General features: G+C 40.7%; 1 protein-coding gene across 1 annotated transcript in view; it reads right to left on the bottom strand.

Moving 5' to 3' along the window:
- Positions 1-14,935: 14,935 nt before the first annotated feature.
- SCN10A (sodium voltage-gated channel alpha subunit 10) overlaps positions 14,936-18,238 on the bottom strand; it is a gene marked incomplete at its 5' end in the record, with an annotated part of 94,377 nt that continues 91,074 nt past the window's right edge. Inside the window, 1 exon segment of the mRNA XM_079115630.1 lies at positions 14,936-16,649. Coding sequence (XP_078971756.1) covers positions 15,403-16,649 — 1,247 coding nt within the window. The 3' untranslated portion in view covers positions 14,936-15,402.

The raw sequence follows: 18,238 nt of genomic DNA, 5'->3' as shown, positions 1-18,238 counted from the left end.
GCTACACTATCTCAATTACAGCTATGCAGTGAAATCTTAACATTGAATAGTGATTGTTTTTAGTCAACTTTTTTGCTGCTGAGACTAAAAGACCCAACCAGCACAATTGTAGAGGAGGAAAAGTTTATTTAAGGGCTTATGGTTTCAGAGGTCTTAGTTCACAGAAAACTGGCTTCATTCCTTGGGGCTCAAGTGAGGTTGAACATCATGGCGGAAGAGTGTGGCAGAGTGAAGCAGCTCACACCAAGACTCTCTCAGGAAGCAAATATATACCCCAAACTGTGCCCTAATTCCCACCTCCTCCAGCAACAGCCTACCTCTTCAGTTACCACTCAGTTAACCCCTTTTAGGGGATTAAATCACTGATTGGGTCAAGACTCTTACAATCCAATTATTTTTCCTCTGAATCTTCTTGCACTGTCTCACATATGAGCTTTTGGGGGATACCTTACATCTAAACCCTAACAATGATTTTTCCTGCTTTTTCCTTTTTCAAAACTATTCATCTCTTCTAGGTCCTGGGCCTTCACGTGTAGTATTTAGAATAGGCTTACCAATGTCTACAAAAAGTGTTGCTGAGGTTTTGGCAGAAATTTCATTAAATCTCTAGATTAATTTGGGGAGAACTGACATCTTCACTATATTGAATCTTCCAACCCAAGATTCAATCCATGAATCATCCAATCCAATTTTCAGGATATAGATACTGTATATATTTTGTTAAATTTATGTATTGCTTTTTCTTTGACATAATTCAATAATAGCAATTATTAATTAATTTTGGTTTCCGAAGACTTGTTGATAATATAGAAATATATTTGAATTTTGTGTGCAACTTTGCTTAACTCATTTATTAGTTCCAGGATTTTGTTCATTTTGTGGATTCCTCATGACTTTCTACTAGATAATCACATCATCACTACCTAGTACCTCCAGTAGTATGTTGTAAATCAGAGTGGTGCGAGTAGACATTCTTCCCTTGTCCCAAAATTTAGGGGTAAAGCATTCAATCTTCACTGTTAAATATGATGTGAGTGGTAGGATTTTGTAGATACTCTTTATCAAGTTGAGGAAATTCTCTTCTAGTCCCGCTAAATTGCTGAGAGGTTTTTATCATGAATTGATGTTGAATTTTTACAAATGCTTTTTCTTTTTTTTTTTAATTTATTTTTATTGTACACAAATGGGATGCATACTGTTTTTCTGTTTGTACATGAAGTAAAGGCATACCATTTGTGTAGTCATACTTTTACATAGGATAATAGCGTTTGATTCATTCCGTTATTTTTTCCTCCCCCCCACCCTCCCACCCCTCTTTTCTCTCTACACAGTTCATCTTTCCTCCATTCTTACCTCCTTCCCACCCTCCACTGTGTGTCATCATCCACTAATCAGGGAGATCATTTGTCCTTTGGATTTTTGAGATTGGCTTATCTCACTTAGCATGATATTCTCCAATTTCATCCATTTGCCTGCAAATGCCATAATTTTATTATTCTTTATGGCTGAGTAATATTCCATTATATATATATATATGTATATATATATATATACCACAGTTTCTTTATCCATTCATCAATTGAGGGACATCTACGTTGGTTCCACATCTGGCTATTGTGAATTGAGCAGCTATGAACATTGATGTGGCTGCATCTCTGTCTGTAGTACGCTGATTTTAAGTCCTTTGGGTATAGGCTGAGGAGTGGGATAGCTGGGTCAAATGGTGGTTCCATTCCAAGTTTTCTAAGGAATCTCCACACTGCTTTCCAGAGTGGCTGCACTAATTTGCATCCCCACGAGCAATGTATGAGTGTACCTTTTTCCCCACATCCTTGCCAACACCTGTTGTTGCTTGTATTCTTGATAATTGCCATTCTAATTGGGGTGAGATGGAATCTTAGGGTGGTTTTGATTTGCATTTCTCTTATTACTAGAGATGTTGAACATACAAATCCTTTTTCTAAATAAGTTGATATTGTGTTAGTCAGCCTTGCATTGCTGAGACCAAAATACCTGACAAGAACAACTTAGAGGAAGAAAAGTTTATTTTTGGCTCATGATTTTAGAGGTTCAATACATGGATGACCAGTTCCATCACTTTGAGCCCAAGGTGAGGTGGAACATCAGCAGAGAAAGAAAGCAGAAGGCAACCCCTGGTGATCTACCTCCTTCAGCCACACCTTATCTGCCTACAGTCACCACCCAGTTAGTCCCTTCAAACTAGATGGACTGATTAGGTTATGACTCTCGCAATCCAATCATTTCACCTCTAAATGTTCTTGCACTAACAAAGGAGATTTTGGGGGACACCTCATATCCATACCATAACAGATTTGATCATATCGTTTAGCCTGTGGATATGATCACATTAGTTGATATTTAAAAGTTCAAATGATTTTCAAGCCATTTGAATAAATCCCATTTTGTCATGGTATACAATAATTTTTAAGCATTGCTAGATTCATTTATCAATACTTTGTTGAAGATTTTTGTGTCTAAGCTTCAGAGAAATATTAGCTTCTCTTTCTACATTTTTTTTGTACTTCCTTTGTCTGGTTTTGGTATCAGGGTAAGTAATAGCATCATAAAATGAGTTGGAAATTGCTCCCTCCTCTTTTATTTTCTAGAAGATTGTGTAAACATGATTCCTTTTTAAAATCTGTTTGAGCTGTTTAGATTTCCTTTTCTCTGGACTGCCTATCTGTACTTGTTACCCACTTGTGTATTGCATTGTTTGTCTTTTTCTTATATATATTTGTAAGAGTTCTTTATGTATTTTGAATCTAAAACATTGATCTTTTCTGTGGATTACAGATGTCTTCTCCCACACTCTCTAGGGCTTTCTAATCCATTTAGAGATCAGTGAAGGACAGCACAATGAGGTGGGCAAGGGTACAGCCCTCAGCCCTTGACTGCCAAGGTTCAACCCACTCCATCTCTTATTAGAGGGCGGCAGTGAAGGGCGGGGAAAAGGTATGGGGGAAGGAAGGAGAGTAGAGTGAAACAGACATTACTACCTCATGTACGTATATGACTGCATGACTGAGGTGATCTGATCTGATTATGCAATATGCATAATCCGAAAAATGAGAGATTACACACCATTTATGTATGCTCTATCAAAACATATACATGCATTCTGTCATGTACAACTAATTAGAACAAATAAAAGAAATTAATTTAAAAAATTCTAAGTGTTATAAAAAAGGAATCAGGAACATACAATTAAAACCCCAGTGATTTATCATTTTGTCAGATTGATAAAAGTTAAAAATTCTGACATTAAATGTAGATGACAATGTGGGTAAGCAGGAATTGTCCATGCTACTGAGTTTAATTTGGTTTGACCACTCTGTATTATTTACAACTGCTAATGTGTAGTATGTACCCTAGGAAAATGTGAAGTATGTGCCCTAGAGAAACTTTCACATATATGCACAATAAATGTTCATAAGATTGTTCCGATCAGCACTGCTTTCAATAGTAACTTTTGTTTTCATGATGGTGGGGATCTCATGCAGGGCCCTGAGCATACGAGGTAACATTCCCACTATCTCCCTAGATCAATAGTAAAAATTTGAAATGATATAAATATTCAAAATATTGGAAATGGTTTATTAATTGTGGTATGTTCAAAAGAAGAAAAATAAGAGTTTAAAAGAAATGATAAACTGGGTATGGTGGAGCATGTCTGCAATCCCAGCTACTTGGGAGGCTGGGGCAGGAAGATTGGAAGTTTGAGGCCAATCTTGGCAACGTAGGTCCTAAGCAACTTAGTGAGACCCTGTCTCAAAATTAAACAAGACAAAACAAAAACACAAAAACCAAAACTGGGAATGTAGCTCAATAGTAGAGCACTCCTCTTTTTCTTTTTTTTTTTTAAAAAAGAAAAGACATGGAAAGAAAAGAAGGATGAGCTCCAAAATAATGTTAAGTGAAAAAAAGTAAGATGTAGAAAGATACGTGCATATTATACTAAGCAAAAAATTTTGAAATACCCATAATCTAATATATTATATTACAAATTTATGTCACATAAATGTAAAACATGTGCAAGAACATGTGGGCTCTCAACTCCTAATAACAGCTACCTCAGTAAAGGAAAGAGAATTAGATCAGGCAGGGATACAAGGGATACCTCCACTCATTGTTAAGGTTTGAATTCTTTCAAGAATAAAGGAAGAGATCCGAAGTTAAATGGGATGGATAGCATTTGTTAAACTGGGAAGTGAATATAGAGTGGAGGAAATGACCGCTGGATATGAAGGAAACCAAGAACACTCTGTTGGATGAATCACTCTGGAACTAAGATAGGAATAGAGATGGGGTCAGTGAGCTGGCAGGCATGGCATTAATGAATAGTGGGGAATAACCTGAAACTGTTACTTCTGAAGACACCCCAGATTCCATTAGTGGGTTGGGAGCAGTGTCCATGAAGGCCAGGACAATGGCGAAGCAATCAAGGCCCTAAGGTGCAAAATTTAAGGGGACGGTAACTCACGGGCTCACATAAGCACAGGACCAGCATTTGAGAATGAGTGTCTCTTTAAATGTCGTGTCCAGGGTACCTTGCTGGCAGACAGCACTAGAAGGGCAAGAGCAATCCCTGCAGGTGGGATGTGTGTGGGGGCGGGGGAGACTTCTCCTGAAGCACTGATTTGAAAAGATCAAATCTGTTATGTGGAAGTGTCTTGAATGGGGGGCTCTGAATCAGAAACACTGGTCCTCAACTGGTCTTGAGGGCAATCCATGATGACCGTGAACAGTCAAGGAGGAGTTGTTGTTAGATCTAATTGCAAAACAGCATTCCTGGTCCAAAATGGCTAAGGATGCTCAAACTATTGCTGAACTTCTGCTCTGACGGGCTCACTCTGTGGCATCTTCAGAATTTACTGTAATGTTCATGCAGAAGCCATGTTCTTCCTGTACTTCTCTCCCATGCTAGGAAGTCCTAGGGCTGAGCCATCCTTGCCCAACAAAGATTCCTTCAGTGGGCAGCCTCTATTCCGGGACTCCCCACCAACCTGACTGAGACTTTCTTACAGTTACCTGCACTGCACACTGAGTATCCCTAGCTAATCCTGCTTCCTTCTTCCTTTCCTTCCGTGGGCATCTGAGGCTTTCCCAGCTTGGTTGTGGATGCAGTGGACATGCCTTTTCAGTATTCATGGGTTGGGTGGAGTGCAGAGAGTAACAGCATCTATGTCACTGGGATGCAGTGGAAATTGTAAGGCTCTACATTCTGGGCAGTGCATTTAATATTTCAGAGCCATGGGGGAAGCAATCACAGCGGTCCAGAGAGAAGGCAGGACCCGGAATCAGGACAATGACAATGTAGCGGGTGAGAGGATGGAGTGAGATAGAGACTACAGAATCTAACAATGGATGGCGTGTATGGACTGGCAGTAAGCATGGGTGACTCTGAGTGTCCACACTGTGTGGATGGGAGGTGAGTGGTACCCTCAAGAGGGGGAAGGGCACTGGAGGCTGGGTAGGGGAAGGGGCATGAGCTGAATGTAGCTTGGAGGTGTTGAAGCCAGGTGAGAGACCTGGTGAGGAGGGGTGACTCTGAACTCTAGGGAGCACTTACAATTAAGGATGGTCAGAGGATGGGGCATTCAGAGCGACACGGACAGGAAGTGAAGAAAAGTCTGCTTTCAAGCGGGTAGTTGTAGGCAGGGCTCGAGCCCTTCTACCTCTTCCTCAGGGAGAGAGAGGGCCTGGTGTGTCATTCTGCTCCATTAGGAGGCAGCTCTGGAAGTTAGACACTCACTCCACATCTGCTGAAGAATTCCATAATGGTTCCAACGGAAGGACCCCTCACGAAGCTCTTTTCCTCTCCTAACACTTATAAAGCAGTTTTATTCCCTCTGAACCTCTTTGGTGGGCCTGGCAGGGCAGGAGTCTTTGCTCCCATTGTATAGTCAAGGAAAGTCGCTCAGAGAAGTGGTGACACAAGCAACAGAAACCCCAGAATCCAACGGGTCATTCCTTCCTCCCGTCCAGAGCATGCACTCAACAGAGGACCGTGCTGCTCAGTGGATGAGTTGAGCATTTCTGTGTGGATCGGTTGCAGACATTGGTAGCTTCCCAGTGGTTCTGGGGTTCCCTGTTCCAACTACAAGGTGCCTCATTCTTCAACAGGCACCCACGTGCCTTTTTACAGCTGGATAATGCAATTAAATCTGAAAGCAGGAAGCAGGGGCGGCCACATTTCTAATAACCAAAGAACTCAGTTCTGGTCAGGAAAAAAAAAAAAAAAAGAGTCTTCTTTCTGTATAACCCTTTATAATTTGTCATCTTTGTACAGTGAATTATAGCGACTGAGTTTTGTTGTTGTTGTTTTTAGTTCTATTGTCAGAACTGGTGCTTTAAAAGGTCAACGGTAGACGTGAACTTTCGTGTTATGTCTTCGATGCCCATAGGCAAATCCTGCCTTTTTCCACCTGAACTCATTTGGGTGATGACTCATCTGGGGCTCCTCAGGAGGACACACTTCAAATATATTTCCACTTCAGGGAATGTACGAACAATTTTCTGGGGTCAGAGTCCATTGCTGATTTGGGACTGAGGGAGTATTCATCTGGAAGAAAAGGTCTTGACCTTCTCACTAGAAGGTGGGAGTGGGCACCCCATCCATGTCATGAGCATCCTATCCGAATAGGTTTAATGACTCTTAATCAATTTCCTTGAAAAACTAAACAAATCAATAGCTCAGGTCTCCATAGAGCCCATCTTTCTACCTAACCTCCCCGGCCCTAAATTCAGCCTCTACCTTAATCTGTCACTGCCACCAGAGGGATCTTTATGAAATAGGAATCCAACACAATGGGGAATTCTTGCTTACCCAGTCTCCTTCCTCCTTTTGGTAATAATGTCTTATTATTATTATTTTTTTTGAGAGGCCATCAGGGGAGGCAATTGCATGTAATCTTGGTGGAGCTATCAATCAAAATGCCCCTGCCTTTCTTCACTAGCGCTAAACCCATCAATTGTTCTCTTCTGGGAATTTGAATTCTGACTGGACACCCTCAAGAACAAAACCTATAACGGACTGCTCCTAGCCTCCTGGAAAGACCCTCTTTAACAGTTTCTGCTGCCCAGGAACATGTTCAGCCTTGGCTGAGGTCCTCCTGTTTACTCAGCATTTACTTCCTTTCCGTGAGATTCTCAGTAGCCTTCTGGTAAATTCTTCTTATGCTGGATCTGGTTTGTGTTGCTTGTTACTCTGACTGACACAAAAATTGATACCTGGAGATGGGTGTTACTCTTAACAGATCCTAAAATGTGGCATCAGCCAAATTGAAATGGGATGTAGGACACTGAGACTTTCCTGTCCCAAGATCTAAATCTGGAAATTTCTATCATGCTCTTAAATGTGGCCTGTCGTATCTGGAAACCCAGCCGACCTCTTGCTGCAACAATTTAAGGGACTTAAATTAGGGGACAATCTCTAGGATTTGGAAAACTATAGGATACTTTTGGCTGGCTTAGTGAAGTTACACAAAGAAAAACAAACGTTGCCTAAGCTGGCCCATAAGAAAGCTGAAAGGGAGGCCTTTTCTGTCTGTGAACCCAAGCTTTTATTGCCTTATAGTCTTGTGCCTTGCAAAATGGAAAGAGGCAAATTTCTGTCCCAACCTAATAATGGTGTGAAAAGACAGAAGGTCTGGAAATAGAAGTGTGTTGGCAAGGGGTCTATTGCCAAAGGCAGCAACACCCAGGTTCAAGTTTAGATTGAAAGACCATAACCCAATAAGATCTAACAAATCGGTAAAATGCAAGATAAGAAATTCTATTAGGGTTGTAAGGGACACACATTGCCAGAGAAACTTCAGTCCAGGCAAGTAATGGCCCATGATTAATCAAACCTGAAGACTACTTCCAGGGCCCACTGGTGCCAGCACAGGAAGTGAGGAAACTTTTCATTCCAAAGAAGGAGTCTTATCTGATGTTTCTGTCTCATGAGGAAATAGGCAGTAGAGAAATTCTCCCAGATTGCAGGACCAAGAAGACCCTCCACTGTTAGGGCAAGGGCATATGCTTCAGGCCATATTGTGGATGTATGTTTCTGGATGTGAATTCTCCCTTGTAAAACAAGTTTTAAAAAAATCCAAGATGGTGTGTTGATCCTATACTTCTGTATTCTGAATGAATTGTTAGCTTTTGGATACTGTGCTGAGAGCAACTTCTGCACTGATCAAGAAGACGGCATTCACTCATGTGACAAATGTCTGTGAATTTACTTTGGCACTCTTCTGGTTGCTGGGAATATGTCAGTGAGAAAATAGAGTCCTTGTCCTCAGCTAATATTCTAGTAGGAAAGACAGGCAATAAGCAAGTATATATATGATATTCCAGAGCAGGGGGTTTGGGGGTAAGTGCTGGGGATATGACTGGCAATTAGACAGATTGACTGTGGAAGAAGTGAAGAAAGAATAGGAATGAGACTCGCCATATTCTGACTGAGGGAAAGGCGAGTTCCAAGGACTCCTGCAGAGAGTCAAGAGCATGGTTGGAGAGTTTCAGGAGCAGCAAGGAGGACCATGTGGGCCAGGCACAGTGAGCATCGGGGTGGGAGGGGACAAAATGTCAGAGAGGAGTGAGGACCAGATTATGTAAAGCCATTGTAATAACAGCTATTCAGAGTACTATAGGAGCTGTGGATGGATTTTGAGCTCTGGCTGCTGTTTGGTAATGGACTGTTGGGGACAAGAGGAGAGATGGAGCATTTGTTGGAAGACTTGATATAATGCTTGTACAAGATGATGGTGACTTGGATAAAGCTGAGATTTGTTAAGGTAGTAAGGAGCGGTTACACCTGGGTGTATTTTGGGGAAGTAGAGTTAACAGGACTTGCTGAGATATTACTGACATACTCTTGGCTTCAAGCTGAATGCAGGGATTGGGCGAGGATTCGCATTGTCTCCCTTTGGGAAGACAAAGTGTGGCTTTGTGTGGGAAGAGGGAAAGCGTAGATATATTATGTGGGCTAGGTATTTTTGATATTGCATGTCTGGAGAGCAGGATGTGTGTGGACACTGGGCAGCTAAGGGGTGGAATGTAGCAGACAGCTATTGTTTTATCCCACTCATCTGCTGTTTCCCCTTTTTGTAACAGAACTCTTGTTTGGGAACTGCTCTCAGCTTAGCTCCAGATTCCCAGGGTGAACACATGATCTGCGAGTAGCCGGTGTGCTGGACACAATATGTCTCCCTGGATTTTTGCTGAAATCATTGGGAAAGATTCAAGTTTCCACTCTGAAATCAAAGATGTTAATGATTGCAGGGCCATCTTTGCCACCACATGTGAAGAGTCTGCCTTGGAAGGGAGCCAACATAGAAGAAAGCAGAGTGAAGAGGGAGAGAGAGGATATCCCGAAGGCACCATTTGAGTTCCCAAATCCAGCTATATCTCTAGATTGAAATTATTTTCTTCACAACCTAATTTGGGTTGGATTTCTATTATTTACAACAAAAGCTAAAATCTGGTCCATGTGCACAGGTACAGTGAGCTATTCCTGTGCTGGCTAGTAAACAGCTACTGCCTCAAGCCTTCTAAGTGGTATCCACCCTCCCTGTCCCGGATGTCCCGGTGCCTTCTTTGGGGCTTCTCTCTAGACCTTTCCATAATCCAACAACCAGAGGGTTAGTACCTGGGCACAGCAGGGGACCTCCAGAAGCATGCTTTTGGCAATGTGGTCAGTCCTTGCTAATTTGTTGGGGTCCTGTGCTAGGCGGATTGCTTAAAGTTTTAGTATCACTCATGACACCATCCAAAGTGATTCCTAGGGATGTAAACCTGGCGGCCATTGGGAGCATTGCACTCACTGACCACCCTCCCTCCTGTGCTTGCTTCCCAACATCTTGGTTATATTTCCCCAAACTCTTCACACTCTTGCACGTCTCCTGTGTCTTGCACAGTTGTTATTCCCTCTCCCTAGAATTTCCTTTTTAAATTACCCACTACTGAACTCCTACTCCTCCCTTTACACTCTGCCCAAATAATCCAAGTCCAAGATAGAAATGCCGTGATTGAGAGTAGAAGACAGTAATTACTTCTGCGAAGAGAGAGAAGAATCTAAGCTGAGCCATTTAAAGTTTCTTTTTTATTTTTGAAATGGCGAGATAGAACATACACACAGAAAAGGAATTAGATAAATGTGTTTAGCTTAACACATAAAGACAACACTCATGAAGAGTGAGTAATTAGAACATTGCCAACATCAAATCACAAATGACTCCTTCCCCTTGGTGGGAACTCTACCCTGACTTTCATAATGACAGACTCCTGCATGCATTCCTAGACAATACAGTTTAATTCTGCCTGTTTTTGAATCTCATATAATCATATGGTAGATGTAGTTGTGGGTCTGGCTTCTTTCATTCAATATTATACTTGTAAGATTCATTTATAGACTGGTATTAGGCTATCTGTCATTTTCATTGTTGCATAAAATTACATTTAAAAAAGATATAACAATTTATTAAATTATTCTACTGCTGATGGACCTTGGTTGTCTCAAATTTGGATTCGTTATGAACAATGTCCATAAGAAATCTTGTACATGTCTCCTAGATCATGTGTGCACAGATTTCTCTGAGACATGAGCTTATGTATCTTCAACTCCTTTAGGTTAAGTTGAACTCTTTTGCAAAATACTTGTGCCAGTTGACACTCGTTCCAGTGGTGCTTGAGAGGTCTTGTTGTTTTCCTTTTTTGCCAAGTCTTGATATTCGTTAGTCTCTAAAAGTTTTGCAGATCTGATAGATGTATAAAGGCCTTTCATTGTAGATTTAATTTGCGTATTTCCATGATTACTAATTAGGTTGTGCACCCTTTTATATGTTTATTAGTTATTCAGATTTCCTCTTTTGTGAAGTGCCACTTCAATTCTCTTACCATTTTTCTATTGTGTTGTGTATTTCATATTGATTTGTAGAAGTTAAAAAATCTTTGAATATTAGACTTTTGTTGGATATTAAGTGTGTTTTTCCCAGTTGTGGGGATCCAACCCAGGACTTTATGCGTGCTTAGCAAGCATTTTATTAATAAGTTACACCCCCGGCCCCTATAAATGTTTGAAATATTTTCTGTTACTCTGTAACTTGCTTTTTAACTCTTAAGGTATATTTTAATTAACTGATATTGTAGATTTTAATGTAGTCTAAGTCATTGTTTTTTATTTATTATGCAGGTACATACATATTTCTATTTATTCTAAAAGCTTAACATATTTTCCTTTCACATTTCAATACACCTGGAATTGATTTTTGAGTATGGTTTTGTTAGGACTCTAATATTTTTCTTTTGAAAGCACAATTGCCCCAGTACCATTTATACAAAGATCCTCTTGTGCACTGCTAAGCTATCCCATTTTTGCCATATTTTAAGTGTTCATATACATGCTTGGGTCAATTTATTTTTGCTATTGATATTCAGCTAAGTTGTATTGCAGTTTAAAATATATACTTTATGCCTTTTGTCTTTTGAAAACTTTTGGAGTCTTATTCTATAGCTCTTTTTGTATATGAACTATTTTTGTAAATGTTCCTTAAGTATTTAAATATGTATTTTGCACTTAGTTGATAAACATTTGCATAGTGTATAATTTCTTCTTTTATTTTTATCTTTTTGTTAACCTTAGGTTTTAGGTATATCACTTGGTAAATATCATTTATTTGAATTTTTTGAGTCCTGCCTGACATTCTTTGTCTGTATTCTGGAGCATTTAGTCCATCTGTTTACATTTAGTATAATTATTAATATATTGGTGTTCAAATATACCACATTACTCTGTCTTTTCCACTTGTTCCTCTTATTCTACATTTCTTATTTTTCTTCTTTTTTACCTGACTTTTTAAATTGGTGGATTGTTTCTTAGCTTATTTCCGCTATCCTAGTTTTGAAACTCTGTTTTTGTTTTATTAGTGACAACTCTAGTAATTAAGTAATGCATTCTTAACTTACCAAAGTCTAACAATAATAAAAACATTTACTATCCTTCTGGATAATAATAAACTTTATGAACCCTATCCTATTCATGTCCTCCCAACTACCTGTTATTATTGTCCAGTATTTATATAATGCTGTTGATGTTTTCAATGGGAGGAGTGATTTAAATAATCTACCCTGTCACTACTGGAAATCTTGGAATGACTTTTTAATTAATCAGTCTATTTAAAAATGTTCAAACTGTGCTCAAATCTAGACTGAGGGTCTGTTTTATTTTGCAACCCTAGGACTTTGGAAAGTGAGTTTACATTTGTCTTTTTTTTTAAGATATACAAATTTTTTAGTGGTAGATGGACAAAATACCTTCATTTTATTTATTTATTTTTATGTGGTGCTAAGGATCAAACTCAGTGCCTTGCACATGCCAGGTGAGTGCTCTACCACTGAGCCACAACCCCAGCCCCTACCTTTGTCTTAAGGCAAATAACTTTAGTACACCAAGTCTCTCCTCTACTCACTCTTCTAGATTGACTGAATGTTCTCAAATGTACTTTGCCATCCATGTCTCTGTGTTGCATAGTTTAATGTCATAAAAATTAGGGTGGAGTTTATGACGGGAGCATCTATTGAAGAACTTGCAAGTTCCAGACATCCACATAGTCAGCACCATTGTTCTGGGCCTTATCTCCTTTCAGTGCTGAAGTGTCCTTACATATTCTGGGCACAGAGTTTCTAGTGCCATCTCTGATGGTGAGGTTGATGATATACCTTTGGCTGTTCATCTTCCTTGAATGTCTCAGGTTTGCTGCCCTGGAATTAGAATTCCTACCTTGTAATTGAACCCCTGGATAAAATTTGGAACTGAATCTAGTGAAATTTTCAGAGAATAATCTAGCATTTGCATTGGATACATTTCCAAAAGCTCTGAGTAATGCAAGATCTATTGTATCCCTTTTCTAATGGTTCTCATTATAATTTGGGAAATGCATGTGTATGGAAAAAATTGTAGAGCATATTAGTTTCCTAGGGTTGCTGTAACAAATTACCACCAACTGGGTGGCTTACAACAGAAATTCATTCTCATATTTCTGGAGGCTGGACATTTAATATCAAGGTATTATCTGGGCTGTTCTCTCTCTGGAGTCTCCAGGGGAGAATCCTTGCCTTCCACACCTCCTCCTTGCTTCTGATAGTTACCAGAAATCCTTGCCATTCCTTAGTTTGCAGCTTCATCTGTCTTCACATAGCTGTCTACCTCACGTGTGTTTATGTGTTTCACATTGTATTCTTCTCTGACCAAACTTCTCTCATATTATTATTCAAGTTATTGGATTAGAGACCACTCTAATCTAGTATAACCTCATTTTAATTTGATTACATCTGAGAAGATCCTATTTCCAAATGAAATCACATTCATGATTCAGAGTCATGTACAACTAATTAGAACAAATAAAAAATTAATAAAAAAGAGGACTTCAATATATTTTTTGGGAGGCGGTCACAATTCTACCTACAACAAAAGGCAAAAGATGTGATAAGAAAGCCTTTGGGAATAATATTATCTACTTAGTAAAACTAGTTTGATGGCTGGATATATTTAATGATTGCACCTAACACTATAAAAATAAGCCAGTCCCTAAGCTGTCTACCTAGCTGTCTTATAAACACTTGGGCTATTGTCATTTCAGTTGATGTTTTAATTGACCGCGTGGGATTGAAGATGTTGAAGAAGTTGTATGGTCAATATCTGTGCGTTCTGGTTCAGTGGCATACAAACCTAATGCCAGAGGGTAGCTACTTTGGGCTGCTATTCCAGCACCATCTTATTTTGCCTATGTAGGTACTGGCAACTGCCAACAAGCATCTTGAAAGCCTTCTGCTTCTGATGGGTCAAACTATGAGAGAAGGAGAGTAAGCCCCAGAAAACTTGCTTTCATGAGGCATATCAGATGGATCAACCTCTATGCCAGTGGAAAATCTTGTAAAACGATCAACTATATATCCAGTTAATCGACCTAATCTTTCTGAGGCTGGGACTATCCCAAGCATTAATACAAGATCATAGCTGTTAAGATTCATTATGTCCTAGGTAGCCACATGAACTCTTTGTTATTCTTCATCTGCCTAAATATACTCTACTGATAACCCTTACTCCATTCTTTGAATAAATCCAATTCATCTTTTGGAGCTTAACTCCTATTTTATCTCATGTACTTGGAGCAATGTCGGCCCTATAACAGGATTTTAATAAATTGGTAGATGGATGAAAAGAACTACTGGCCATACCTTTTATCTACCAGATCATCTTTTTCAAAATATTCCTTTTCTTTTGGTTATACTAATTATGAAGTCCCTAGCCCCAGGGATATATGAAAACCTTCCTTCTTAAGGTCTGATATGAGATGTAAAAAGGCTCTGGAATGTTTCCAAAAACTGCCTTGGTAGCCTCATAGCAGAAAGATCTGGCCATTGGAATGGAGAGTGTTTTTCCCATCTAAAGGGAACAGGGCACCCCTGAATTCTACCACAGAAGACTGAAGGGCTAGGCAAAACAGAATGTTTCCCACTCCCACTGATTTAGCATATGGGGAAACAGGTTCATAGGGGAAAGAACTCAGCTCTGGCCAGCCAGGCAATTGGTGGGAAGAGTTACGATTAGAACCAGACTCTCCAGCTTCCAGGACAGTGTTCCTTGTGGCCCTCCCCAGCCTCAAACTCCAACTACAAAATATCAGGATCCCTGAAAGTGAGGAGAAATGACTTATAATACATGTCAGTAACACATTAAGAAATTAATCAAGAAAAAGTGATGCTTTAAGATATAACAGTGGTCTTGGGCTGGGGAGACAGCTCAGTTGGTAAAGTGCTTGCCTTACAAGCACAGGGCCCTGGGTTCGATCCCCAGCACTGAAAAAAAAAATTAAGATATAACAGTGGTCTTTACATACTTTTAAAAATATTAGTTTTAATGGAATTCTCAAAGGCATTTCATGGCATAGACCACAGGCATTACTCTGGGTTGGAGAAGTTGTCCAGAAGTTCTCAACATGCAATCATGCAAACTCCTAAATAACATCGCACATCTCTATGTGGTATTTCAAAGAGGACAACCGCAGACCTTCAGCAGAGTCCTTACCATACATATCTCTGAAAGTTCTAGTCCTGAGAAATTTGTCTAGGTAGATAAAATCCCTGGTCATGACTAAAATAAATAGACCGGTGATGTTTTCTGGATGGTAAGAGAACCCCATCATTTGATATTGAAATTCAGAAGTGAAGTCAACGTAGAGATAATCTTGGCTTTTGACTTTTGTTGTATGGGGACCTTTTCAAAGATGGGTACCAACTACATTCCCTGCCCATTTCCGACATTGTGCGACGTGCATCGGTGAGGCCGTAGCTGGGGGGCCCTCTGTAGTAGGAAAGTCATCATAGTGAAGGGACACATCAGAGCTGGACATGTCCAGCTGGAGTATTCTCACTAGGATCTGGTGCAGTCACCTCCTTACTGGTGGCTTCATTTTCATTTTGCATTGAGCTGGATGTGCTCATGTTGACTCTATCACTGAGGCCTCTAGTGACGCTGTCATAGGATGGAGGGAAAGATGTGGCAGATGCAGTTTCAGATTTGTCTGGAAGGACACAATTCTCATTTGTCATAAATGCCACAAAGCCTTCATCTAGGTGTGACACAGCCTCCTCCTCAGTCCTGGGCACTCTGGAAGGGTTGGAGAGTGTCAGGGAGCGATATAGCACATAACTCCGATAGGCCTTTTGAATGACAGTGGCTGAAATGTCTTCTTGCTTCCACCGGAGGGTGGTTGCTATTGGTTCATAGGATGCTTTTGAAAGATTAGTTGCCATGAACTTCTCCTCCATGTTTGCCTTCAGGGAATCCAACTCTCCTGATTCTCCCAGAACATTCTTGGTGAAGGCAAAGAGGATGTCCAAGCAGTGGATCTTATCTCCAGGGACCAAGGGCATATCCATCTGGATTAATATATTCTGATTGGGTTTTGGGATTCTCAGGGGGCCTGAGAGAGTGTCTGCAAAGTCTGAGAGGGCAGAAAAGTTAATGAACTGGGTGGCCTCTGGGTCGAATTTCTCCCAGGTCTCATAGAACATGTCAAAGTCGTCCTCGCTCAGGGGCTCGGTGCTCTCCTCCGTGGCTACATTGAAGTTCTCCAGAATCACTGCAATGTACATGTTGACCACAATGAGGAAGGAGATGATGATGTAGGTGGTGAAGAAGATGATGCCCACGGCCGGGCTCCCACAGTCTCCTCTAGTGCCATTGCCATTGGGCAGATTGGGGTCACAGTAGGGGGGCCCTGTGTTGAGGATGGGGCTGAGGAGGCCATCCCAGCCTGCTGACGTCGTGATCTGGAAGAGGCACAGCATGCTGTTGGCGAAGGTCTGGAAGTTGAACATGTCATCGATCCCGGCCTCCCACTTGACATAAGCAAAGCTGGCCATGCCGAAGATGGAGTAGATGAACATGACGAGGAAGAGCAGCAGCCCGATGTTGAAGAGGGCAGGGAGGGACATCATGAGGGCAAAGAGCAGCGTGCGGATCCCCTTGGCTGCTCGGATCAGCCTGAGGATGCGGCCGATTCGGGCCAGGCGGATGACTCGTAACAGCGTTGGAGAGAAGTAATTTTCTAGTGATGTAAGAATTGCAGAAAACACCAGACCTTTGAAAGAAGGGGGAAATTACCTAATTAGTATACCAACCATGAACCCTGACAAAGTTGGTTGTGATTCCATTTCCTCATCTCTTCTCAATATGAACTTCCACTGGGGCATCCACATTCAAGGACTCTGGGCCCTGGGAATCTGGCACGGTAGTAGACACCACAACCACTCGATAAATGTCCACTGCCTTAATCCTCTCTTCATCAAACTGGTCTTACCCTTCCCACTATGTTCTTATGTTTTCCACCTCTTAGAATATCCTCTTTAAAAGTCCGCCTCGATGAGCGACACCCCATCCTCTGCAGTATTGTGCACCTGCCCACTTTATTTCCAACGCGATGCAGACCCTGCTCTTCCCCGAGGTTTCAGCTTTGGCCATGCCTATTCCTCCATCTTGGTCCTGTGCTCTGGGAAGGCCTGGACCCCCTGTGATTTATCTCCTTATATCCTGCTGTGAAAATTGACTCAGATCCTGGCACATGGTCCCATAGATAATTGTATGGAGCCTGGGATTAATTATAAGGGGGAGTAGGAGTTGGGCAACTTGCTGACAGCTAAAGCAGAATGGCTTTGAATGCCCAGCTGTCTGTATAATGGTTTTAATTTCTTTCTTTCACTTCCAGCTGTGCTGAACTCTGTTAGGGCCTATGGATGGGCTTTTTTAGGGTCAGTTACTGCCCCCAACCCTAACTATGAAAAAGATTGGAAAGATGGTGACTATAGGTGTCCCTCTATATGATATCTAACATGAAGATTTTTGAAGCTTGGATTACTGGGACCAAAGAACTCCGCTGAGAAAGACAAATGGCCTTCAGGGTAAGAGAATTCAAAGGACGTAGAATCAATTTGTCACTCCTTGTAGGGTTCCCTTGACCCTCTTCCCTGCTGTCCTTTGTTGCATGCATATGGGTGGCCAGGATATTTTGTTAAAGGGAATTGGAGGGAACTTAGAAATTTACTATAATTCTGTATCATAAAATCATTGCAAAAACTCAGTTTAACTGGGACATTTTTTCATAATGTGGATGCATTATGTGTCTATATAATCTACTAAAAATTTCTTCCAGACAACTGCCTACATCCTAGTTTAAATTTTCCCAGTACCTTATTTCAGGGTAGAATGAGTGCTCATACATATGACAGTTTGAGACTCAGTATGTGTCTCTATGGTGGGAAGGAAGAAAGGGAGGTGGCAGTGAGGACAGAAAGGTTAATAGGGGGCTATTTCACTTGTCTTTCAGTTATCAGAGAGATTTTCGCCTAATAGAGCTGCTGTTTTGGTCCCAGGAGCTGGTAGTTAAGATGTCTTCTTCATAGAACTGAGTATGGTGGGTGTATTTTATTTCTAAATTATTGATATGGGAAGTTACCTAAGCAAACTCCTTTCTCTAATATAAAATCAGAATGACCTTTCAAATCTCTCACTTCAGAAGGCCAACAAAAACCAAATGAAACAAAAACAAAAACAACCAACAACAAAACTCCTATTATACTAAGTGAAATAAGCCTGAGATCTTATTTAAGTGTCTTTAGCAATCAACAACTAACTGACTAACTAACTAACTAACTAATGTGGGAGAAATTTTTG

Source organism: Sciurus vulgaris, assembly GCF_902686455.1.
Source record: "Sciurus vulgaris genome assembly, chromosome: 16".
Taxonomy (NCBI): domain Eukaryota; kingdom Metazoa; phylum Chordata; class Mammalia; order Rodentia; family Sciuridae; genus Sciurus; species Sciurus vulgaris.
Note: the sequence above shows the minus strand (reverse complement) of the source record. Positions and strands in the feature narration are given on the sequence as shown.